The 24,877-nt window shown below is 35.1% G+C and overlaps 4 protein-coding genes across 4 annotated transcripts; all 4 read right to left on the bottom strand.

The window, feature by feature from the left end:
* Window positions 268-5,139, bottom strand: LOC18588651 (ABC transporter F family member 4). The gene is made up of 3 exons (XM_007013208.2): window positions 4,396-5,139; window positions 2,155-2,410; window positions 268-852 (listed from the first exon to the last, which is right to left on the bottom strand). The coding sequence occupies exons 1-3, from the start codon at window positions 4,711-4,713 to the stop codon at window positions 467-469; spliced, it is 960 nt and encodes a 319-aa protein (XP_007013270.1). The 5' UTR covers window positions 4,714-5,139; the 3' UTR covers window positions 268-466.
* On the bottom strand, window positions 9,736-13,909 carry LOC18588650 (sodium/potassium/calcium exchanger 1). The gene is made up of 3 exons (XM_018127584.1): window positions 13,190-13,909; window positions 11,005-11,260; window positions 9,736-10,365 (listed from the first exon to the last, which is right to left on the bottom strand). Exons 1-3 carry the CDS (start codon window positions 13,505-13,507, stop codon window positions 9,980-9,982), a joined length of 960 nt encoding a protein of 319 aa, XP_017983073.1. The 5' UTR covers window positions 13,508-13,909; the 3' UTR covers window positions 9,736-9,979.
* On the bottom strand, window positions 14,727-19,280 carry LOC18588649. Its single transcript, XM_007013206.2, has 4 exons — window positions 17,781-19,280; window positions 17,109-17,333; window positions 15,867-15,958; window positions 14,727-15,589 (listed from the first exon to the last, which is right to left on the bottom strand). The coding sequence occupies exons 1-4, from the start codon at window positions 18,885-18,887 to the stop codon at window positions 14,887-14,889; spliced, it is 2,127 nt and encodes a 708-aa protein (XP_007013268.2). The 5' UTR covers window positions 18,888-19,280; the 3' UTR covers window positions 14,727-14,886.
* LOC18588648 (syntaxin-32) lies at window positions 19,561-24,521 on the bottom strand. Its single transcript, XM_007013204.2, has 5 exons — window positions 23,889-24,521; window positions 21,677-21,927; window positions 21,402-21,574; window positions 20,645-20,833; window positions 19,561-19,972 (listed from the first exon to the last, which is right to left on the bottom strand). Exons 1-5 carry the CDS (start codon window positions 24,136-24,138, stop codon window positions 19,813-19,815), a joined length of 1,023 nt encoding a protein of 340 aa, XP_007013266.2. The 5' UTR covers window positions 24,139-24,521; the 3' UTR covers window positions 19,561-19,812.

Below are 24,877 nucleotides of genomic sequence, written 5' to 3'. Positions count from 1 at the left end.
ACTCTTTCCAATCCAATCTTGCACTCCACCCATTACTACCATTACTTATTTCATTTCCACTCTTTAAGGATGGGGTATGACACACCAAACAGATGCAGTATTTATGACACAAGCACTTTGCATTTCAAGTGCACCATAGACCATATTATGCTCTGCAGTCTGCATCTTACATTAAGTTCCTAGTATAAATTGCTAAAGAGAACTATCAGCACCAGGCATAACAATACAAAATATTAATTTTGATCTAGCATATAAAGAATTTTCTGCTAACATCCAACACAAAGAAGAAATACCAAGATTAAAGGAACTGATTTTTTTCTCTGAGAACAAAAGTGCCCCGATGAGAGTCACATCCACAAAAACCATTTACTGATGTTTATTTCGCATTAACAAAATGAACAGGAGAGGGTACATGTTCATATGTGAGGAGTTAAAAAGAAAAGCAAAACTCAAAGCTCTTCCCAAATTACCGCACTGGCTGCTGATTGTAGTGACTCTTCACCTTTTTCTTTGCAGCAGCAAGCCTTGCAGTCCTTGCAGCAGCCTCACTGGCAGCAGCTCGGGCAGCAGCATCCATCTCTTTACTTGATTTTTTCTTCTTTGTAGAAACCACTTTCTTCAGCCGCTCCTTCACATCAACAGCAGATGTCCCTTCAGGCTTCTCAGTTTCACCAGTCTCTTCGGTGTGATTTCCAGCATCAATGCCTTCAGGCTGGCCCTGCGATGATTCTTTCACCTCCTTTGACAATTTGTCTTTCTTTTTCTTCTTTTTGGCACTTTTGCTCTCTGCAGGAGCATTCTCTTTCTTTTCCATTTCTCCATTGCTCTCTGATTTTTCCCCCTGTGCAATGGCTGCAATCAGGAAAAGATAATTTCATGTAAGAAAAACTACTAAGTAATCAATCACGGCAAGCAATTAACAGTGGAATAGTCAACACCAAATATATAGTACAATAGCAATAACAACCACCACTTAAAGGAAAGTCTCAGTTCTGAGCCATAAGGCATGTCATAGAAGTCCAAGCTTAGAAGATTACAATTTCAACCCATTACTTTCTCATATAAATCCTCAAAAACACACTAGCAAAAGATTGCTATCTAAGTCTTGCAGTATAGCTAGTAGGTAATATCAGTAGGAAAATGTGGCAAGCAAACCATTTTAGGACAGGAGACATAAATAACATTAAGAGTAAACAGTATTACAGTTCACCAGATGGAGCTTAACCAGACACTTGTAACAAATGAACCAAGAAACATAATGACTTCAAAAGAGTGAACACTTGCTAAATTCTTCATTGTTAAACCAGGAAAAGGCATATTAATCTTGTAGACACCATTTATATATATATATATATATATAATATATATTATATTTATTATTAATATATATATTATATATATATATATATATATATATTAAAATTTTAATATTTATANTTAATATTTATATATGAGTTTTATTTTTTATGTGCTTTATTTTATTTTGATTATTTTATTTTATTTTATTTTTAGTCAAATTCCATTAGGTGTCCAATGGGCTTAATGAATAGACCCAAACACTGGGCCTGTTAGTAAAAGTAATTAAATACTTCCTATTTTCATGGTAGATATATGTTTTCTTAGACCTGCTTCAGCATTAAACTAATGTTCCATTACAACAAAACCAGACTAAGAGCCTGTTTGGCCTGACTTTTTTCTAACTTAAAAGCTATTATGAAGCTCTTATGAAAAATAATAGCTTTTAAAATTAAGCTAAAGTTGTTTGGTAAATTTTTTTTTACAAGTTTTTTTCTATAAGTTATAATTTTTGTTAAAATTATCATAAAATGTATATTTTTTTAAGAAGGTAATATTGTAATTATTTTTAATAAATGAGGATATTTTTGGAACAAAAATAAAATTTTTTTTGTATTTTTAAAAGAAGAGAAGAAAAAGCTCCTCCTTGGAGCCTTTTTTTAAGTCTTTTTTTTTTTAAATTTTGTTCTTAAAAAAAAAAATACTTTTTTTTTAAGTGCTTCTCAAAAGATCATGTTTGGCATGTCTTTTGCTTTTAAGATGTAAATAACCTGAAAAAAAGCTAGGCCAAACATGCACTAAACATGCATCTAAGAATGAGGAGAGACTAATATTCAGCTGCGCAATAAGCTAAATTACCATGGGAGTCATCTGGGCTGCTTGTCTCCTGTTTGGTATATCCTAACTCAGCAAGAACAGCATCCAGTTCCTCAAGCCCTTTCTTCTTCAGTTCCTTCTTTGAAAGCTGTCTTTCTGTCTCCTTAATGACCATAGCAGCTTCAGGAGGCTTCTTCATAACTGGCTGCTCTTCTACCTGGGCCTTAGCTTCATTTTCATGTTCTTCTTCAACATCATCATCAACTTCATCAAGACCTTCTTCCTCACTTTCACTTTCCTGGAATGGAAAATTAAAAAAAAAATAACTACTACCTGATAAAAACCAAATAATGATGGCATTCATAAGACATTTACATAGTAAAAACCAGGTCCAAGATATCCTTAACACATTTTCAAGAGTTTTTATCACTCAAATTGAAATATAGTAGTAAAAGAATAATTTACAAAGACCGAAAGGGTAAACCCCCATTCCCCCTCTCATTCCTATAAACTACAGTTTGACGTTACTCAGACATTTGTCATTGAAATTGTAACCACTGCTCAGCCATTTTGCCAACTAGAATCATTTTAATCAAAGACTGACTTAACAAAGACAGTCTAGGCTGCACCCAACAAGTTATACAATCAATTAGGACCTATAATTTTTCCCACTATGAATCGCACTTTCTATAAATATCTTTTTCCATGACAGAATCTTTTTAGGCATCTAATCACACATTTATCCACAGTATCATTTAAAATTTACGTTTAAATATCTTCATGAGATAATACCAGTTTTAGTAGTAATATTGCACCTGGCAAGAAGATAAATAATCTTATCTACAATCTCTAAAAAGCATTTCCTAGGCTATTGATAGAAATTTTTTGTAGCAGTTCATTTCACTCTTGCAATAAATAAAAAAAAGGCTCATGCAACAACAACAATAATTTTAGTTCCAAAGGTTCATGGTGGGGAGGCGTTTAATAATTTCAGCTGATCCATGAGCAGAGGATAGCACCAAGTCAACCAGAAACATATACGCCAAAGAGTTTCCTCCATGTACACAGGCTGATTTCACATTTAATGTATTGAATCCGACAAACTAAGTGACGACATCCTATACATTTGTTCATAATAGCAAAAAAGAAACTAATCTAAGAGTTTAATGATGACAATCAAATTATTTGGTATATCTGATCATAGTCAAAATGACCAAAAATGACTAAACATATGTGTAAAACGAATAAAGTGGCACCCAACCCTCAAACACGGGACTATAGACACCTGTTTGGTTTAAGAATCAAGTTTAGTCTCATATAACTAAATGATCAGATCTTAGAAGACCGACAGAAAATCGACATCCAAAGTTCAACGTGAAGACAACCCCATACACATATAAATCTTAAAACAGTGAATACAACCAAAATGGCAATTGTGTACACATGAACACCAGGTAGAGCAGAACCATAAACAGATTACATCATACAAATGTTAGTTTTCAGAATCAAGTTTAATTTCATGCAACCAAAAGACCAGAAGAATGATCAAAGCAAGCAAACCCTGCATTTTGGATGTGGAGGAAAAAAATTCTAACTCAGTAACTACAGCATGTATATTATCAACATTATTCATTCATTAAACATAATAAGCACAAAGATATAAACAATTCCTTTTATAAAGAAAATATACTTCTTTGGCAAAAAAGGATAGGAAAAAACTGATTGCTATTGAAAACAATGCATAACAGGAATGGATATGTAACCTCCATACAGAATTACTCATCATGGTGCTCATAAATCCAAAAGCATTCTCGGATCCATATTATAAGTTTCATTTCCTAGTATCTAGTGAAGCGCAGATAAACCAACTGCAAGAAATTTTAGTCAGAATCACATATAATTAAAACATTTTTCCAGAACAAACAATTTCTCTTTAAAGGAAGCATAATCATCATCTATCATAGTCCAACCCTTTTATTGAATAGATAAAAAAAAAATCCAAAACCCACATTTACTAAACTAAAAAATACACAGCTTCTGGGGGAAAAAAACAGTCCACATTGATGAAAAAGCATTCCGTTCATCACCAGACAAAAGCCATACTTCATGAATAGATGACAATGCATTACATCATATCCATTATCATAAACATAATACTAAATCTTATCATCATTTGGATGATCCAAATACCAACAAAAACCAAAGAGAAAAAAATATCAAAACAAAAACTCATCATCATCTAATCATGAAAACGATAATTGAAACAAAAAACAAAGTCCTGACCTCTAAAGCAGGCTCAGGTTCTTTATGAGTGTCCCAAGCAGAACCAGGAGGAGCCATGGAGGCATAATAATCATCATCATCTTCGTCATCAACGTCAGCCCAAGACTTCGTCTTGAGAGGTGATGGGGCCCAGAACACCTCTTTCTTCTCCGCTTCCTTCTCCCCTCCCTTTTTCCCTCTGGTCTTAGAAGAGGAGCCTTGATGTTCCTTTTCACTTCCCTTCTTCTTCTTCTTCTTCAAACTCCCAAGCGCCGCAAAAACATTGGTGCTGTTAATCACCAAAGGCTCATCCCTCCTGCTATTCCCTCCTCCCACCATTTTTATATCCCCACCCTCGTAACCAAACACACCCAAAAACTTTTGAACACTTCTGAATTCTAAATGAGCAGAAGTTTACCAAACGATTTTTAAGCAATGAAAAATTCTGGGGTTGTAAAAAAAAATATGTTCTTGATTTAAAAAGCAGAAATTGAGATTTTATTCAACTATTAGTGGAATATAACGAAAAACCGATTAAAAAAAAGTTCAATTTTAATTTGCGGTTTTCCCAGATGATCTGAAAAATGCCTGAACGGATTGTTATCAACGTTTTAATTCGGGAAATGGTAAGAAGAAGAAGAAGATAAGGCAAGTTAAAGCAAGGTGTTCTTCAAATCTAAGATAAGGCAAGGTAAGGCAAGGTGTTCTTCAAATCTAGGTTAAGTGTTTTCAAGTTTTCAATATAAATAGAAGGAAGGAAAAAATGAGAAATGAAGTAAGAAAACCCTTCTCTTCTTCTTTCTGTTACTTTTTTTTTTTTTCTGCTGTGAATTTGGACTGNGTGAATTTGGACTGTTTTTTTTTTTTTCCCGTCAAAAAAACGTGGGATTTGATGGGGCTGCTTAGTGCAAATGCACGTAAAAGGTTAAATTTCTTTTTTTTTTCCTCTTAATCTATGGTAAAAGTTAATTGATTAATTACGTTAATAAATCGTAAGTTATATAAAAAAGTTTTTATTATATTCAAATAAATTTTTAAATTTTTATTTTAAATTACATAAACTCCTCACATTAATCATTGATTAATAAAAATTAGTTAATGTCACGTTATTTTTTATGTGATAGATTAACGTGCCATCTTGATAACATCAATGTCACGTATTAGATGACGTGATATAAAAAATTATTAATTAAAAATTAAATATTTTTATTTATTTAAATATTTAAAATTATTAATTACAAATTTTAAAAAAATTAAAAAAATAATTAATTCAAACTAAGCCATCCTTTTTTAATAAAAAAATCTTTCACTTTTTTCAACATTTTTTAAACCTAACATACTTTATAGTTAAAATATGTAAAAAAATATAAACAGAAAATCTATTATTATTAATAAATAAAATGCAACACCATTAGATTCTTTTTATAAATTTAAAAAAAGAAAAAAATATCATATTTTCCTTACAAATTTTATAAAAAGAAAAGAAAGATTTAATTTTCTTTTACAGATTATGGGGAAGAAAAAAAATATCGAATTTTCTTTACATATTATAGGGAAGAAAAGAAATTAAATTTTCCTTACAAATTTTAAGAAAGAAAAGAGAATAATTTGATTCTATTTTATTATAAAATAATATTGTGTCTTTGTTAGTTTCAATATTATAAATGTTGTGTGTTATACCTTTACTCTTTTTCTTTTCAAAATTGTTTCTGGGTATTCTCATATCTCTCTGCACCAAATTTCAATCAACTAACAATAGCTTCAATCAAACTATAAAAAAATAGATTAAGTTTTTTTTGTTAGGAAAGATAACTTCAATTAAAAATATAATATTAATTAAGAAACGATGGTAATCAATTTGAAATAATTAAATTTTTTAAAATTTTTATTTTAGATCCTTAATCAATAATTTTTGAATATTTAAAAAGGAAAAGATACAATTTCAAGTCAATAATTTTTAATAACATGTCATATATTGATATCATCAAGATCATACATCAACATGTCATGTGATAGCTAATGTGTCATAAAAAATTATTGAATGCATTTTTGACTAATGGAAGTTAGTCAACAGTTAATGAGAGAGGTTTATTTGATAAAATAAAAATCAAAAGTTTATTAGAATATAATAAAAAGATAAAGAGTTAAATTGACTTTTTTGACATAATTAAGAGCTTTATTTGAGTATTTAATCAAGTTAATTTTATGGTAAAAATTAACGGTGTGGGTTTTAAGGTCAAGTGGGGAGGGGACTGAAGATTGTTTTTAGATGTTGAAATTTTAGCGTAGTTGGGTGAATGTGAGTCGTTGGATCCGATGATGATCAGATTAGATTTTATGTTTGAGATGAAGTGGGTCCTAAATGTGGGGCCCAAGCCCATTGAACCTTTTGGCATCTAACATCTTGTTGTGAAAAAAAGAAAATGTATGGTGTGAAACAGGTGGATAAGAAGCCAACAAATTAACAAGACATATGGCTGGCATGCAAACATGTTGGACCCACTTGATAGATGTAACTGAAATTTGGATGAGCAGGTGATTGTAATTTGTTGTATCTATTACCAGCTTACCACTGGTAATAGAAAATATTATTTGTAATAAATTTTTTTGTATTTATTACAATAATTAATAATTTATATGATAAGTTTTAATATATTAAAAAATATTAGTTAACATAATAATTTAAAAAAAGGATTTCAAGATACTCATAAATGTAAAAAAATGGATGTCCTTAGAACACTCTTTAAAGTTAGTTAAAATTCTATATATAATAATATTTATGCATTATATGCGTTGAAAGTTAATACGATAAATTTTAATAAATCGAGAGAAAATATTACTATTTTATATAATAACTTTTTAAAATATATTAACTCGTTTATTAGTAAAATTTTATAAATATAAATATAAGATAAATTATTGAATTTCTCAAATAAAATTAAGACCATAGGAGAACTATAAATATTTAATAAGGTTAGATTTCAAATTTTTAATCATTTAGGATGGAGATGGATATATGGACACTAATTAAGTTTACCCTTTGTTGGTGGTCTCTTTCTTCTTTTTGGCATGTCTTTACTATGCTTAATATTTCTTGTCTATTTGTAGTTTTTATACATTCAAAAGAAATGCTTTTCTTTCCTTTTTTTGCTTAATTAATTTCTTTCCCTTTTTCTATCTAGATACTTAGAAAAAATATTGCTACTACCACTATCTTTTTACTTTAAAGAAGGGAAAAGAAATAAAAACAGATGAACATGGTGCAACTTACGGTCCAATAAAATGTTGTCGTTTTATGTGAGAAAATAGGAGGGTTTAGCACATGTGCTAGGTGGGGAATATCGATTAGAATCCCATTAACATTATAAACTAGTACTAGGAGGGTGGATTGAGGAAAAAGCAAAACAAAAATATCCCATGTTGGGTTAAACACGCATGAACAGAAGGTCCCATTGGAGCAGGGGCCATGGCCATGGGGTCAGAAATTAAAGTGCGGCAATGTTCACGTTTTTGTTATTCTATTGGTCTTTACAATAACATACAGTTCTTTTACCATTGTCCTTTGGCTTTTGATCTGGGCAGTTTCCTCTATTTGTAACTTGTAAGGGAAAGATCCACCATTTAAAGTGTACACTAGAGGATAAAATAGACAAGTTTGACTACAGAACAAAACAAATATTTGAGAAAGTTAAATCCTGTCAAATCTTTTGGCTTGTTTGGATAAAATCTGCATTAGTAACGTGAGGATCATCTCTATCCGGACAGTGAATAAGGTAAAACCAAATAAGCATTCCTGCTTTAAGTAAGTTTAAACAAGCACAAAAAGTAGACCAAGAATCAAGATGCACGGAATGGTGAAAAGTGGTTCCCACGTGCCGAATGACGAAGCTAGGGATTTTTTTACCTCTTCAATTTCTCGACCTTGTCTACCAATGGCTCATCCCCGTTTGAAACGGCACCAGCTACGATACAACAACTGCTGCAATGGAGCCACAGTCCAAAGGCAAATTACTACAACAAGCACACTCTCTTAGCACCCGGAAACCGGCATTCCTGGGACTCCTCAATGAAGCGAAGAAACCACATTCACTTCGCACACTTCAACTTCATTGGAAAATGCACTGTCTCTTTCATTCCACATTGCAGCGATGAAGTAGCTTTTTGAGGATTTTTTGGCGGAAGCATGATGAGATTGCCCTTTCGACGAACTTTCTCTGCAGAGCAGATGGAGACCCATTGTTCTGAGGGGTTAGAAAGGAGGTTATCTCAAGATCAGCAGCCAGTGCAACTTCAACCCGTAGAGAAGAGGATTTCGAATGCTCCGAGGAGGCATTTTCTGTGTCAGAATTGTGGCTGGCTGCAACAGACTCGACAAGCACAGTGTACTTGACAACAACATCATAAATAGATAAAAATTGGTCGACGGTGGGTAAAGAGTTCCCAGCCTTGGATTTAGAGGAGAGTTCTGAAAACAGGCTGGAAAATATAGGGGCATAAAATTAGGCACAGAAAATTTTTGCTATTCAAAGACTGATTCTCTGGTGGAACTCTAGTCTTTTGATCTACTGAAAAACACACAGTTGGTGTCAAAACACGTGCTCCAATCATAATGTCTAGGTTCGACAGGTAAAAGCTGCCGCCAGGAACAGCAGGAATAGGAGCAGCCAGCGGCATGACTGGAATCGTTCCATCAATGGTTGTAAGGATGTGCAGGTGAGGACAATGAAGCTCTTGAACCCAAGGAGCCATGGGAGAGTGGTGAGAGAGGTCATGCAAGCAGTGGCACTCGTAGACGATTGTTTTTCACTGACCATAAAGACGCTTGCATTTTATTAGGAGATTTCAGCTATGAATTAAGACAAGGAAAAAAAGATTAGATTCATGATGAAGCCATGAACGAAGTCGTTTTTATATGCAGACCAAAAACATGCAACTTGGAAATGAAAACATCGAAAAGGGGAGGGCAACTGGTTGGAGAAAACCCAGTATAAATCGGGAGGATGGGTAGGGGTTAATTGCACGAGCAGCGTTGCGTTCCTACCCTCAATCTGCCCCTATATTAGTAAACAAATCAGCACGAATTGTGAGTATCCCAATCTGCCCCATATCTCCTAAGGCTTGCTCATGAATTGTGAGTCCTGCACGACTGTGATTCATCATGAGAGGTGTAGAATAGAGACTGCTGTTTTAAAGAGTATCCCTATCTTTAAGTATGGGGTGTAACACACCAAAACAGCTGCAGTATTTATGACACAAGCACTTTGATTTTCATGTGCACTTTAGACCATACCATGCTATGCACTCTGCCTTTTACTCCGAGTTCCTATAAAATTGCTAAAGAGAACCACCAGCAACTAGGTGTACTGATATACAATATTAATTTTGACCTAGCATATAAGGAATTTCCTGCTACCATCCAGAAAAAGGAAACACCAAGGTTAAACCAAGTGAATTTTCCTCTGAGAACAAAAGCGGCCTGCTAAAGGTCACATTCACAAAAACCATTTACTGAAGTTTATTTTGCATTGACAAAAGAAACAGGAGAGGGTACATGTTCATATGTGAGAATTTAAAATGAAAAGCAAAACCCGAAGCTCTTCCCAGATTACCGCATTGGTTGCTGATTGTAGTGATTCTTCTCCTTTTTCTTAGCAGCAGCAAACCTTGCACTCCTTGCAGCAGCCTCATTGGCAGCTCCTCGGGCAGCAGCATCCATCTCTTTACTTGATTTTTTCTTCTTCATAGAAACTACTTTTTTCAGCCGTTCTTTCACATCAACTGCAGATGTCTCTTCTGGCTTCTCAGTTTCACCAGTTTCTTCAGCATCATTTCCAGTATCAATGCCTTCAGGCTGGCCCTGCGATGATTCTGTCACCTCCTTTGACGATTTATCCTTCTTTTTCTTCTTTTTGGCACTTTTGCTCTCAGCAGGAGCATTCTCTTTCTTTTCCATTTCTCCATTGCTCTCTGATTTTTTCCCCTGTGCAATGCCTGCAATCAGGAAATTGTTCATCTCACGTAAGAAAAACTACTAAAAAATCAATCAAAGAAAGCAATAAACAGAGCAGAATATTAACACCAAATAAGCAATGCAATAGTGAACAAAAAATATTCACCACTGAAATAAGTCTCAGTTCCAAGTCATATGGCAAGCCATAGATGTCCGACTCCAACCTTTAGAAGATTACAATTTCAACCCATTACATTCTCAGATAAATGATTAAAGAACATGCTGGCGAATAATTGCTATCCCGGTCTTGTACTACAGCTAGTAAATGATAGCAGTACAAAAACGTGGAAAGCAAACCATTTAGGACAAGAGACAGAAAACATGAAGATTAACAAGAGTTCCTGTTCACGAGATTGAGCTTAACCAGACACATAACAAATGAACCAAGAAAAATAATGACTTCTAAAGAGAGAGTGCTTCCTGAATTCTTCATTGTTAAACTAGGAAAGCATTTCAGTCTCCAAAAGGTAATGAAACACTTCCGATTTCTATAGTGGATATATGTTTTCTTCTAACTATTTCAGCATTAAAATTATGTCCCATTGAAAAGAAATCAGACTAAACATCTATCTGAGAATGAGGGGAGACTAATACACATGTGCGTAATAAGAGTAAATTACCATGGGAGTCATTTGGGCCACTTGTCTCTGGTTTGGTTAATCCTAACTCTGCAAGAACAGCATCCAGTTCCTCAAGCCCCTTCTTCTTCAGTTCCTTCTTTGAAAGCTGTCTTTCTGTCTCCTTAGTGACCATAGACGCTTCAGGAGGCTTCTTAACAACTGGCTGCACTTCTACCTGAGCCTCAGCTTCATTTTCATGTTCCTCTTCAACGTCATCATCAGCTTCATCAAGGCATTCTTCCTCACTCTCACTTTCCTGGAATGGAAAACAAAAAAAAATAAACAACTACTTGATAAAAACCAAGTAATGGTAGCATTCAGAAGACATTTAGGTAGTAAAGATCAGGTTCACCATATCCTTATCACATGTTCTAGAGTTTGTTTACATTGAATGGAAATATACTAGTAAAATATAGCTTTCAAATATACTTAAGACAACATTCACAACATCAAGTTAAAAGACTGGAAAGATAAACCCCCACTGCCCCCATTTCCCCTCTCTTTCCACAAACTATGGTTTAATGTTACTTGGTGACATTTGTCATTGATATTATAACCGCTACACTGCCATTTTGCCAACTGGTGTCATATTAATCAAGACTGACTTAATAAAGACAGTCTAGGCTGCATCCAACAAGGAATGCAATTAATTTGGATCTAACATTTTCTCCACTAATAAATTACACTACTGTAAATATCTATTCCCATGAAAGAATCTTTTTAGGCTCTGGTCGCATGTTTATCCATGTTATGTTTTAAGATCTCACAATATAATGAGCAATTTTATAAGTAACATTGCAACTGACATTTGACATAAATTGGTCTTGGATAGCCACAGAATAACCTACAATTTCAAAACAGCCTTTCCTAGACTACTGATGGAAAATTTTAATAGCAGAACATTAATTTCACTTTAGCAAAAAAATAAATTATAGCTCAGATGCAACAACAACAACAACAATTTAAATTCCGAGGATTCACTATGGCGAGGCATTTAAGCTGATACAGGAGCAGAGGATAGCACGAAGTGAACCGGCAATATATACCCACAAGAGTTTCCTCCATCCCCACATGCTGAATTTATGCTAATGTATTGAATCCGACAAACTATGAGACTATATCTTATACATCTGTTTGTAATAGCAAAAAACAACTAATCCAAAAAGTTCAACTTGACGACAATCAAATAACTTGATATGTCTGAAAATAGTGAATTCGAACAAAAATGACTAAATACATGTGTAAACCGAATTAAGTGGCATCCAACACACAAACACAGGGCATTACAGACCTATTCAATTTAAGAATCAAGTATGGTTTTGTATAACTAAGGACTGAAAATCAACATCCAAAGTTCAACATGAAGACAAGCACATTTGCGCTCGCGCACACACACACACACACATATCTTAAAAAAGTGAAAACCACCAAAATGATCGAGTATGTACATCAGGTAGAGTGGAACCTCTACACATGTTACCTTTGAGAATCAGGTTTAATGTCATGCAACTAAAAGACCAGGAGAATGATCAAAGCAAGAGAACCATGCACCAGCATCCTAAGAATCCAGGGGGAAATTATCTAACTTGGCAACTTCTGCAATATTTATTTGGTATTTATCATCAACATAATTTATTCATTAAATATTTAAAGCACAGAGATATAAACAATTCCTTTTAAAAGAAAATATACTCCTTTGGCACAAAATGAAAAGGAAGAAACTGATTGCTTTTGAAAACAATGCATAACAGGAATGGATATGAATCCTCCATAATTAAAACCATTTTCCAGTACAAACAATTTCTCTTAAAAAAAGCATAATCATCATCTATCATAGTACAACTCTTTACTTAGAAAAAAAATACAACACCCGCATTTAGTACAACAAAAAATACACATCTTATGGGAAAAAAAAGTCCACATTGATGAAAAAAAAACATTCCGTTTATCACCCAGACAAAACCCAAACTTCATGAGGATCTTTAGAAAACAAAATACCATCAAAACTTTATAGATGATCATACATTAAATCATTTTCATTATCACCAACACAATACCAAATCTTATCATCATTTAGATAATCCACATACCAACAAAAACCAAAATGAAAAAAAGGATCAAAACAAAAATTCATCATCATCTAATCATGAAAACAATATATTGAAACAAAAAACAAAGTCCTGACCTCTAAAGCAGGCTCAGGTTCTTTATGGGTGTCCCAAGAAGAAACAGGAGGAGCCATGGTGGCATAATAATCATCATCATCTTCGTCATCAACGTCAGCCCAAGACTTCGTCTTGAGAGGTGATGGGGCCCAGAACACCTCTTTCTTCTCCGCTTCCTTCTCCCCTCCCTTTTTCCCTTTGGTCTTAGAAGAGGAGCCTGGATGTTCCTTTTCACTTCCCTTCTTCTTTTTCTTCTTCAAACTCCCAAGCGCCGCAAAAACATTGGTGCTGTTAATCACCAAAGATTCGTCCCTCCTGCTATTCCCTCCTCCCACCATCTTTTTCCCTTATCCAATCCTCACCCCGTCGCCAAACACACCAAACCTTTGAATTATAAATACAACAGTAGTTCGTCAAAGAAACGGATATTAAGCGATGGAAAATTCCTCGATTGCAGAAAAATTTGTCCTCGATTTAAACAAAAAAAACGGAAAATTTGAGATTTTTATTGAAATATTAATGGAGAAACTGATTAAAAGGTTAGATTTTCTTTTTTGCTGGTTTTCCCAGATGATCTGCGAAATGCCTGAATGGATTGTGATGAACCAAAACGTTAACGTTTTGGCTCTGCAAATGGGAAAATGGAATCAAAAAGAAGAAGATAAGGCAAGGTGAAGCAAGGTCTTCTTCAAATCTAGGTTAAGTGTTTTCAAGTTCTCAATATAAAGAGAAGAAGGATGAGAAATGAGGCAAGAAACCCTTGTCCGCTTCTCTTCAAGCAGAGGATGAAATGGGCCGCGGCCCACTTATGTGCAGAACTGAGCCTTTTGAAGTCCAAATGTGAACATTTGTAACCATGCTCTTTACCGACCATTAATAAATATATTTATTAAAGATCCAAAATTAAAAATATAAATTCTGCATGATAGAAAAGAAAAGGTTTGAATATAAAATAAGATCAAATATTTATCAATACTGTCGGGATAAATAAGAATTTTACTTAAATTTTGTCCAGATTTCAACTGTTTGACATCAAATCCTACTGTATTGACAGAGAAATTACTTTCAAATGAAAAAATGTTAAGCTAAGTTATAGAGAATATGAATAAATGGATCAAAATCAATTAAATTCGATTTGTTTATTTTAATTTTAATCGATTTTTTAATTTAGTTTATTTGATTATTTAGATTTATTTTTTATATTTAAAATTTAGAATTGAATTATCGAAAAACTAATTGTTAAAAATGCCTTTTTAAGTATATTATATATGTAATATGTAAAGTATAAATATTAATAAACATTATTATTATTTTTAACTAATATTTTATGTATAATAGAAATAATAAACAAAATAATAAAATGGATCAAATCATTTAATTTTAAAATATAATTTGGTCGATTTAATTATTTGTTTATGAAATCTTTATAAATTTAATTTTTAAACTTTTAAGATTTAAAGGATCAAATTGATCAAACAAATTTGGGTGCTGGTTGGGACCTAAGGCATTGAAAATGTTTAACCTTTCAAGTTGTTAGGCTTGTTTTAGCTCAACAAATTAAGACAAACAGAAACGAAATGAAATCTGATATTACCAAAATGATGCAACCTGCATTTGTTACATGAGGATCATCTTTATCCGGGAAGCGGATAGCGTAAAAACAAATAAACATCCCTGTTTAAGTAAGTTCAAACAAGCACAAAAGGTAGACCAATGATCAAGACGAAGAAAGATGCATGGAATTGTCAAAAGTGGTTCCCACATGCTGAATGACAAAGCCATAGATTTTCCTCTTCAATTTCTCGACCTTGTCTACCAATGGCCCATCCCCGTTTGAAACCGCACGGTCTAGCCAATCATTGACCCGTTTCAACTGCGATAGAACTGCTGCGATGGAGCCACAGTCCAAAGGCAATGTTTTACTACCAGAACCACACTCTCCGAGCACCCGGAAACCGGCATCCAGGGACTCCTCAATGAAGCGAAGAAACCACATTTGCATCTCAGACTTCAACTCCATTGCAAAATGCACTGTCTCTTTCATTCCCTGACCTCTAGTCCACATTGCAGCATTAGGTTCTGAATGTGGCAATGAAGTAGCTTTGAGTTGGTTTTTGGCTGAAGCATGATGAGATTGCCGCCCTTTTGACAAACTTCTCTGCAGAGCTGATGGAGACTCATTGTTCTGAGGGGTTAGAAGGGAGACTATCTCAAGATCAGTAGCCAGTGCAGCTTCAACCCATAGTGAAGAGGATTTTGAGTGCTTCGAGGAGGCATTTTCTGTGTCAGAATTGTGGCTAGCTGCAATGGACTTGGCAATCCCAGTGTGCTTCACAACATCATCATAAATTGATAAAAATTGGTCAATGGTGGGTATAGGATTCCCAGCCTTGGATTTAGAGGAGAGTTCTGAAAACATGCTGGAAAATATAGGGGCATAAAATTAGGCACAGAAAAACTTTGCTGACAAAATATGATGTTTGGCCTACTTAACGCATAATTAATTGATTTTCACAAAACAAAATGCATAAATATTTTGTATCAAATAAATTAAGCTGATAATCCCGACTATGAGATATAGCAAAAACTTTGGAGATGCGTCAAGTTACTTCTCACATAATTTATTTGCTAAACATCACAACACTCGATGTAATGGGCACGAGTTGCATATAATTGCATGTGAGGATTGACCCTTACCTTAAATTCCTGATAACAGATTCAGTAGCAATGGCCTCTTCCAATGCCTCTGCTGCAGCTTTAGAGGCAAGAACTCTCCTTTGCATAGCCTCCTACATTAAGACAGGGTATTCAAAATCCAAATTCAGTCCTTCAAAATATACCAAGATTTTAGCTTTGCATGTCTCTTGGCTAAATTAAAGCTACATTCTAGTCAAACCAATATTTCAGGTAAGCGAATTTTTGTTTTTATTTCATCTATGTAATTATGAGAATAAATAATTTAGAATTGCTAAACATTAAATTTGTGTTAAGTATATCAGCATTCCTCTGCATCCTATTCAAAGCATAAGGGCAGACTGTTGCATTGAAAAGATCAATTATTATCCTCTGGATCCAAATCAAGCAAACAAATGCAGATTTTAAATGATCAGAAATTAAAAGCATTGGTCTATGGCTAGATTGTTTATGGTTACAACTCCAATGTCACAGTGTTTTATCTAGTATTTACCCCAAAGCTTCTAAGTGCATAATGTCAACCATTGCTAACCTCACTGGACCTCACTTTCACATAAGCAGCATAATTTTTCTAAAAGCATAACTACTAAATCTAAACTTTATGATTATAACAGTCTAATTATAATGAAAATTCAATCACATCTCTAATTTTTAATTCTTGAGCTACACTATTCCAATGATGGTGATACGCACTCATAGAAGGTGATGCTAGTTTTTGTACACAATCATAGCATCGTAGCTACATGTTTATAATGAGAGTACGATACGGTTTAATAGCATTCAGACATTCAAATAAGCAATAACATATATTGGCAAATTATATACAAAGCTGGTTGGTCGGTAACATCCACCCAATATTAAAGACAAAAACAGAATGAAGGAAGTTAAACCTTTCCCAAAAGCTATAATATACTTATTTGTACTCTACCAAAGCAATTGGTAGGAATCGATAGAGCAATCTAGCAGAAACATTAGGCACTCACACGTAGCTCTTCGACCTAAATCATTCCTATACCAAAAAGATAATGATAAGACGTTTTTCTCAACTTCACCCTTTCTCAATTTAGACTAGAAGATAATATCAGAAACGCAGCACTTTAAATAGGAAATTCTAATCAAACAAAAGCACTATCTTTAATGGGAAGCAAACAAAAATGCAAAAGTACAACGCAAATTTGTATAGTATTTTTAAGTCAAAAGGCAGATTTGATTAGCTTCTTGATAATTCCTGAAACCGCCCCATACCTTTCCCAGCGTTGCAAGGTCAGCAGAAAGGGTATCCCATGAAACACTGCCATCAGTCCATTTCTTTTCATGAATGGTGATTCCCAAAGCCCCACCCGCACATGTTAGTTTTTCTGTGGCCAGACTATCTTCGGATGGGCTATCTGTTGTTTTCTCATTGCTTGAGGAATTTTCATCATTAGATTTTTGACCATGCACATCACTTAAACGTCTTGAAATGGCCGCCTGGGAAAAATATCGTGTCAGAAAGTATTCGACATAAGAGGCACATATAATTCAAATTCTACAATGATAATATATTAAATATGATTATATGAAATTCCTAAACAAAAATTTCATACCCTCATTCCTGATTCTTTGAAAGCATAGTTAATTATGTTTCCACTTTCTTTAAATAGCAATCTTACATAGTTTTAAACATCATGTGATGGTTCAGACTTCAGAGATGAACTCAGTTGAAAAAAGTTTAAACATTTCACTCTTTCTAAAAACCCATTGTGGGATATTTTCAGGTGAATAATTAGTAGTTGAAATGAAAAAAAAAAAAAACAATACCCAATTCTGCTAAATGCAATTATATATCGCCTTCAAATAAGTCTCAACATTTCTTTGGGCTTTTAATGATTAATTTATCAAGCATAGAAATCTACTAAAGAAAGTTAATTTAGTTACCTGTGTCCGCAAAATAGCTTGCAGATCCGGTTTACTCTTAGAAGAACCTTTCTCCTTTTGTTCCCCTGAACCTTTCTCTGGCTGCTCATCCCAGCTCTTCCTACTACTCTTCGCCGACCCCACCAGTGCTTCGGACACCTTGGAAATTCCAGCAACGATCGTTGCCATCTTCTTCTTCGAATCCCCTACAGCCGGCGAGACCTTCAACACCCCGGACAACCTCCTCCCTGGAGAAAGAGATCCTCTTCGAGCACTCGGTGATGCCTGCTTCCTTCCGTTAGGCGAAGGTTGCCTATACCTCGAGGGTACTACGATCGCCGGCTCTCTCGCCACTTTCCTGTTCTCTTCCTTCGCTGCCATCAAGCTCGGTACCACGCATTTTGACGGTACCGGAGATGCAGATCTTTTCCCTTTGCCAGCCGGAGATGGATCCCTCTCCACAACTGCCGCATTGGTTTTCTTAACAGCTGAAACGGAACGTTTGGCGGTGGCCGGAGACGAAAATCTTTGCGGCGGCTTTTCAGTAACCTTTGATTCAGATTCAAAATTTTCATTAACTCTAACATTATCTCTAGGCGCGAGAGGCTGCCTTGTTTTCGGCTTTTCAATTTTCGAATCCTTGTTTTCAGTCGGTGTTTGCTGTTGCTCCAATTTTTTGTTGGACAAGTAAACCGCAATTGGATCCACGGAGTATTCGGATTCGGATACGGGTTGTATAACGAAATCCCTTTTGGATGACGAAATGCGGGCTATGAGAGGGTCAGGGGAACCAACGAAAGGGTGACGACCTGCAATTGGGCGGATCCCGGAGACACGTGGCACGGGAGAGTCAAAATGGAAGCGATCAACGTAGACGAACTGGCCGAGCTGGAGTCGGTTGGAGAGGATTAATTCGGTGTCGCGCTCGGAGAGGGAGACGTAGGTCGAGTTGAGGGAATCAGAGAGTTGGACGTAGAAGCCGTGGTTTGGCCAGAGGTCGGAGCCGGCAAGAGCTGGGACGATGCCGATCACTTGGAGGAGAGCGGAGCGGTGGTCGCCGGTGACGCGCGTGGGGGAGTTCATGGATTGGAGGAGCTTTAGTAGGATTCCTGGAGTAAGCGAAGCCATCGCGAACGGGCGTGAGAGAGAGAGAGAAAGAGAGAGATAACGGGGAGGAGGGTTGGGTTGCTGGGGAGGATGATAGGGAAGGGGCGAGTAAAGAAGAGGAAAGGGAGGATTAAGCCGTTACGACATTCAAATTCAAAAGCCCGCTAATTTGTTTCTACTGTTTGAATTCAGGTGGGGACAGGTCTCAATTCTCTCGTGAAAAAGCTGTGCCCGTACGGTTACGCTATCTGGGTAGGGTAAATAGGGGGGAAGTAAGGTTACGGCCAGTAGATCAGAGTCGGAGTATCAAATTCCTATCATCGCTCACCACGTGGCTTCTTTCTGTCCATCCCGGGAGGACGATGTGGCATCACCTACGTGAAGCGTTAATGGGCATCAGTTCATAATATTTTTTTGTGTATTTTATAATCTTTGACAGTACTAGTACTTCTACAAAATTCAATGCGAAATTGTCAATCTTAATGCACAATAATACTGATAATAAACTATAGTATATAGAGTTCTATTTTAGAGAACCGAGAGATTCGATTATACTCCTTGACTAGAGAATGCAAATTTAAATACAGTTTAATCTATGGTTGAATCAAATGAAAAGGTGCCTAACAGTTTTTGTGTGTGTGTGTGTGTGTATATATAAACTTTTTCAAAAAAGAAAAAATCTCTCTCAACGGAATAGGAGAATGAATGTGAAATTATATTTGCTCATGAGATAATTGGTTGCATTTAGCAACTAAAGTCTACAAACGAATGTGTAATTTGAAAGTTGAAGCACTAGGAGGAGGAAGAGTTCAACACAATCTGTTGGTGGAAGAGTTTACTACTCAAAAAAGGTGGGGTGAAAGTACTCTGACATTGCATACTCATAGAGACACAGAGAAGAACACTCTTATATCCTTTATTTTTTTTTCTATTTCCTTCAATATATTTATGCCACAAAAAATAAGAAAAACATGAGGAATACAATCAATATAAAGAATATCTTGATCATCAGCCAACGGTTGGATGAAATACTGTTAAGGTATCGGACCAACTGGCTCTGTGCCCCCTCCACATTTGCCAATGACTCATCCATGTTCTCGTCAATCCTGCCAACCAAAGCAGTGTACCCCGATAAAGCTCAAATCCTCGCCTGGCAAACAGTTTTCAACAAAAAACAAACAAGCACAATACATTTGAACATAGCCACTTTCCTACCATAATTTGAGTTTGACCAAACTAACACAAGGCTTATTGTAGACATGCAAGGTCCAAAGTCTTTTCCCATATACATAAGCCTTCCACATGCCTTTGATCACAACCATATCATCACTCGTGCTTTTGCTTTATTTGATTAGACAGATTAACAATTGAAACAATGTCGAAAAAATCATCTCAACATGTAAAATGTAGTGTGCAGATATGGCCAAGTAAAAACTTATATAGAGCATTTCTAAAGCACTCTCTTTGTCATTATGCATTCAAAGTGCTGTCATTTCACCAAAGGTGTTAATGAAATTATGCTGTTGATAAGCCCCAAGTTTTCAAAGATTTGAGAGCAGCATCTCAATCGTCAACATTCCAAAGAAAATATAATAATATACAGTTTATTCTAATATTCCTTTTGCTTCAAAGCTTGGCAACTAGTAATAGCAACAAGGAAAATCCAATCATATGAAATAACAAAAGTTAGCTTAAATACCAATCCAATTTGAAGCATATTCTTTCCCTTGGGGATTGGAAAAATTAATAAAAAAAAAAAGTTGAGATGATGGATAAACCTGATTGCAAGTTCCCCTTGTTGAGAAACCATGGTTGCTAGTTGTGTAAAGATATTGCTTAGTTCATGAATTGTTGACTCCACATTATGAAGAGCTTCAGCTCGACTCTGCATATAGCTGTCTTGCAGGGGAACCAATTGCTGGTGCTGTTGCTGTTGATGCTGCTGCGACTCCCCATCTGCCTGTTTGCTGTGAAGGAAAAACAAAATATAAGATAGAACGTAATGAAACTGTTCTTTTCTGCTCCTGTTCTTAGGTTCATATATGTCAACTGGAAAGACCTAGTCCTTATTCAGTGAGAAGTTGCTGTCTTGATTTGAAACACAACTAACTAATTAATCACGGGAAAATGAAACTTTATGTTTCTAAATATTTCAAGAGACTTTCTATCAGAAAGCTATGGACAAAAGCTATAGCAGTACATGATCATACTAAGTACTAACAGTAGTCACAAATCCTAGCAACCAGAGATATGGCATCACCATCCAAAACAGAGAAAAATCTTTTAGTTTGCTCTTTCTTCCTCAAACATGGAAAAATTCTTACATAGACTTAACAGTCAAGAGCTAAAAGAAGATATGATCATTTAAGTTTTTATATGGACGCACAGACAGCAGTTCCGCATACAGCAAGTGGCCCACCATGTTTCTCTTCTCCTTCTGCATGCAATACCAATAACAAGATATGTTGATAGCATACGCACCCCCATCCCTCCCAAAAAAACAGAAAAAAGAAGAAGGCTTGCTAGAATTTATACCTTGGAAATAACTGGGATGATGATGTGGAACCGTTAGCCCAAGGGGGAGGACTTGTTGATGATGTAGCTGCTGATCTAGTAACCAGAGGTCGCTGGCGAATAAAAGGATTTGTAGTATCTTTTGAAGCAGTTGAAGAAAACAATTGCCTTCTATTCTCATGAACCTTCATGTTCTGCATGAATACAAGAATACCAAAATTTAGACATGGCAATGACATGAAGAAAATGTTATCACATTCTAAAACAACAATGTTGTACCACAACATTCAAACTACCTCTGTTCGCATGGTGAGGACTTCTTTAAACTCTTTAGTGGTGCTCATTAGTCGATTCTTTAGGTTATCTACAACTGTGGTTGAATGGGTTGTGGTGTCACTGGAGATATTTCCACTTTCATTTTGTGAGTTGCAAAGCAGTTGGAGGTCCACTACAGCAGAATTAAGTGCAGTAATATCTTGCTTTATTACAGATGTCAGTTCTTGGATCTCAGCAGTTGGATCATCAAACACAGATGTTCTCTTTGCCACTGGGAACACAAAAATAATACTTCAAAGTAAACAATACTGTTTAACTTCTATCATAATCACAAAATAATTTCGTTCCCATGACGGTTAGCACTCTCTGCAGTATTTAGAAGCACTGAATTCCAATATTTGGAGTCTTCGTATAAAGCAACAAAGCAATACATGATCATATGTGGAAAATGGATCAATAACATGATGATATTGAGAACATAAACAGAACAAAACAATGCAAGTAGCAACACTTGTAAAAACAATTGCAACAAGCCTTCAAGCCAATAAGACCCCAAAAAGTAATGTATCTCCACAGGAGTTTATTCTGGTATTCAATTGTCTGGGACAATACTTAAAAAAAGATGGGCCCATATGAAGCAATTTTCAGTAACTTAAGGAAATGGAATGTAAGAAAATGCCATTCCATAAATAAGCACAGAGAAGTTTACATGTAAAAATCCAAAGAACTGCAATAGTAATTGGTGCAATTACAACTACATCGAAGGAAAAGCTATGGTGATTGAAAAGGAAATGATCCGACAGTGTAAACTGTTGCTTGTAGTCTTAAGCTAATCTCATTCATTAACAGGTGCAAAGTTATGATTGACCAGATCAACTTGATATGTTAGACATCTTGGAATTTTTTTTGTTGCATGCAATAAATTTAGCTTCAACATGGGTATGAATCATGAGTTTACCAACAAAATGATACAAATAATACCTGCCTAAGTATTAATTTCAATTTGAAATTATCAACCAAGTAACAAATCTAACAGTCATTTTCTATTAAAATCCAATTGAAACCCAAGCACTCAAACTGAAATCAATTCTTCTTATTAGCCAGCATCGCTACATGATCTCACATGTACAAATAGAAATCAGCAGTAACAATATACTGAAGCCTTTATTCAACCAAAATTTAAGCTAGCCTATGCACAGAATGACCATACAGTACAATTCTTAAATAACATCAGTGCAACAGAATTGTGTTTAATCATTATGCCTTCAATAATTCATGGAACAAGTCCTCATTACATTCTTTAGTTTAAGGCCAAATGTACCCTCTTCAGAGGACACTCCTCCACAAACCATCTAAGGTCTGAAACATCAGAACAACTCAAGACATCAAGCGAGCGTAAGACCCTTTTGCCAAACATTCAGCTAGATTTAGTTCATAAAATATCAAAAACAATGCTTGTGCAACGTGTCAACTCACAATCTAATAGCGTTTGGTTAAATCTATCATGACTCAGGGAGTTGCTGCATGTTCTAAAATCAAGTTTATGGCTTCCTGCTCTATGCTTGGTTATAGGAATATAACTAATTTTACAAAAATGATACTTTTATAGCTTTCAGCATAAGTTGTATAGTTTTTTTTTCCATCTATTTATAACGAAAGCATGTCAACACGTGAGACACTCACCTCCATTAGCCCATATTCACTGCATGCATTATATAAAAAAACCTAAAGTCATAACCATGATAGAAACACACCAAGCACTCAATGTTGCAGTCATCACCACATCACACCATAGCTGTCAAACATACAAGATAATTCGCCACCATTTTCACAACTCCATCTGCATCACTACTATTATAATCATCTTACCCTAAAGCAAAGACTAAAACCACACTGCAAACCGACATAATCTATCGCCCCATATGATAATGCATCACATAACAACTAGGCGAATACTAGTTTCATTCCAGACAACAGCACTGTCAACCCGGGAAACCTCACAAAACCCCAAAAACCTTTCTATTCCTGAAAAATTAAAAAAAGAGTAAATAATTCACAAATACAAATTCAATCAGAACTTGGTAATTCCTCTGCCCTAACTTCCTCATTAAGAATGCAAATGAGCTAATTTCTCCCAGGTAAAAAAAATTTCAAAGAGACATTCAAACAATTAATTACAGAAAAGCAAATAAACAGATGAAGTATAAAATTCTATAAATTGTATCAACTCACATTTTGCGAGCTTAGCTAGCTTCTGGGATGTCTGGTGGATACCGAACCCAATCTTTGAGGCCCTTTTGTTGAACTCCGACTGAATCGCCACGGCAGATCTCCGATTCTCGGGCTTGGCGCCAACGCTACCGCTGCTATTACTCAACGACGCATTATTGACCGACGAAATTGTCTTTTTTAGCCTTTCCGCAACGCTCAGAAACTCCTGCGTTCGGTCCCGACACGACGATTGCCCAGATTTCACAGGCATTTTTTTTGTACAATTGTATTTACCAGACAATTAATGTTTCATAAAAAGAGAAAAGTTCGAGGAATTTCAACACGTTTCTTTGATAATTCTAACCATTTTAAAGGCACGAGGGAGGAAAATTTTGTGAAAATCTGAAAATGAATTGAGCAAATCTGAAACCGTAAATTAAAGAGATTGGTGAAGGTGTGATTTGGGAAGGGCGCACCTCGTCGTTTGTGAAGAAATAAGGAAAATGGTAAAGATTAAGAGAAGAGATCGGATCCAGCTGCTCCCCGCAAGCAAGAATTGCAGAGAACAAGAAAGAACTAAGAACCATCCAGCAGATCTACCAATTATCAGTTCGGGTTTGGGTCACATAGGTTCCGTACGGTGTCGTATCAACACAACACGGTGGTTTGAATTTGATTCTTACATTTAATTTAGATAAGGTCACATTTTAATGATGACAACATATAGTTTTTTGAGTTACATGGTACGTATTAATTTTAAAAAATCATATTTTTTTAATAAAATAATAATTAATCATTTTAAATCAAAAATAAAACATTGTATTTTTCTGTTAATAAAAGCTTTTTTTTTTGTAATAATGTATGTTACGCGACAAAAACTTCAAAGTCGGCAAGTATGACTGAATTTTTAAATGACAAAATTTTAATATTATTATTAATTATCTTTAAATTAATTTTTAATAAAAATATGAAAATTAAATTAATTAAAAAAAAAAAAAGAAATTTAAACT

Source organism: Theobroma cacao, chromosome 9 (assembly GCF_000208745.1).
Source record: "Theobroma cacao cultivar B97-61/B2 chromosome 9, Criollo_cocoa_genome_V2, whole genome shotgun sequence".
NCBI classification, from domain to species: domain Eukaryota; kingdom Viridiplantae; phylum Streptophyta; class Magnoliopsida; order Malvales; family Malvaceae; genus Theobroma; species Theobroma cacao.
Note: the sequence above shows the minus strand (reverse complement) of the source record. Positions and strands in the feature narration are given on the sequence as shown.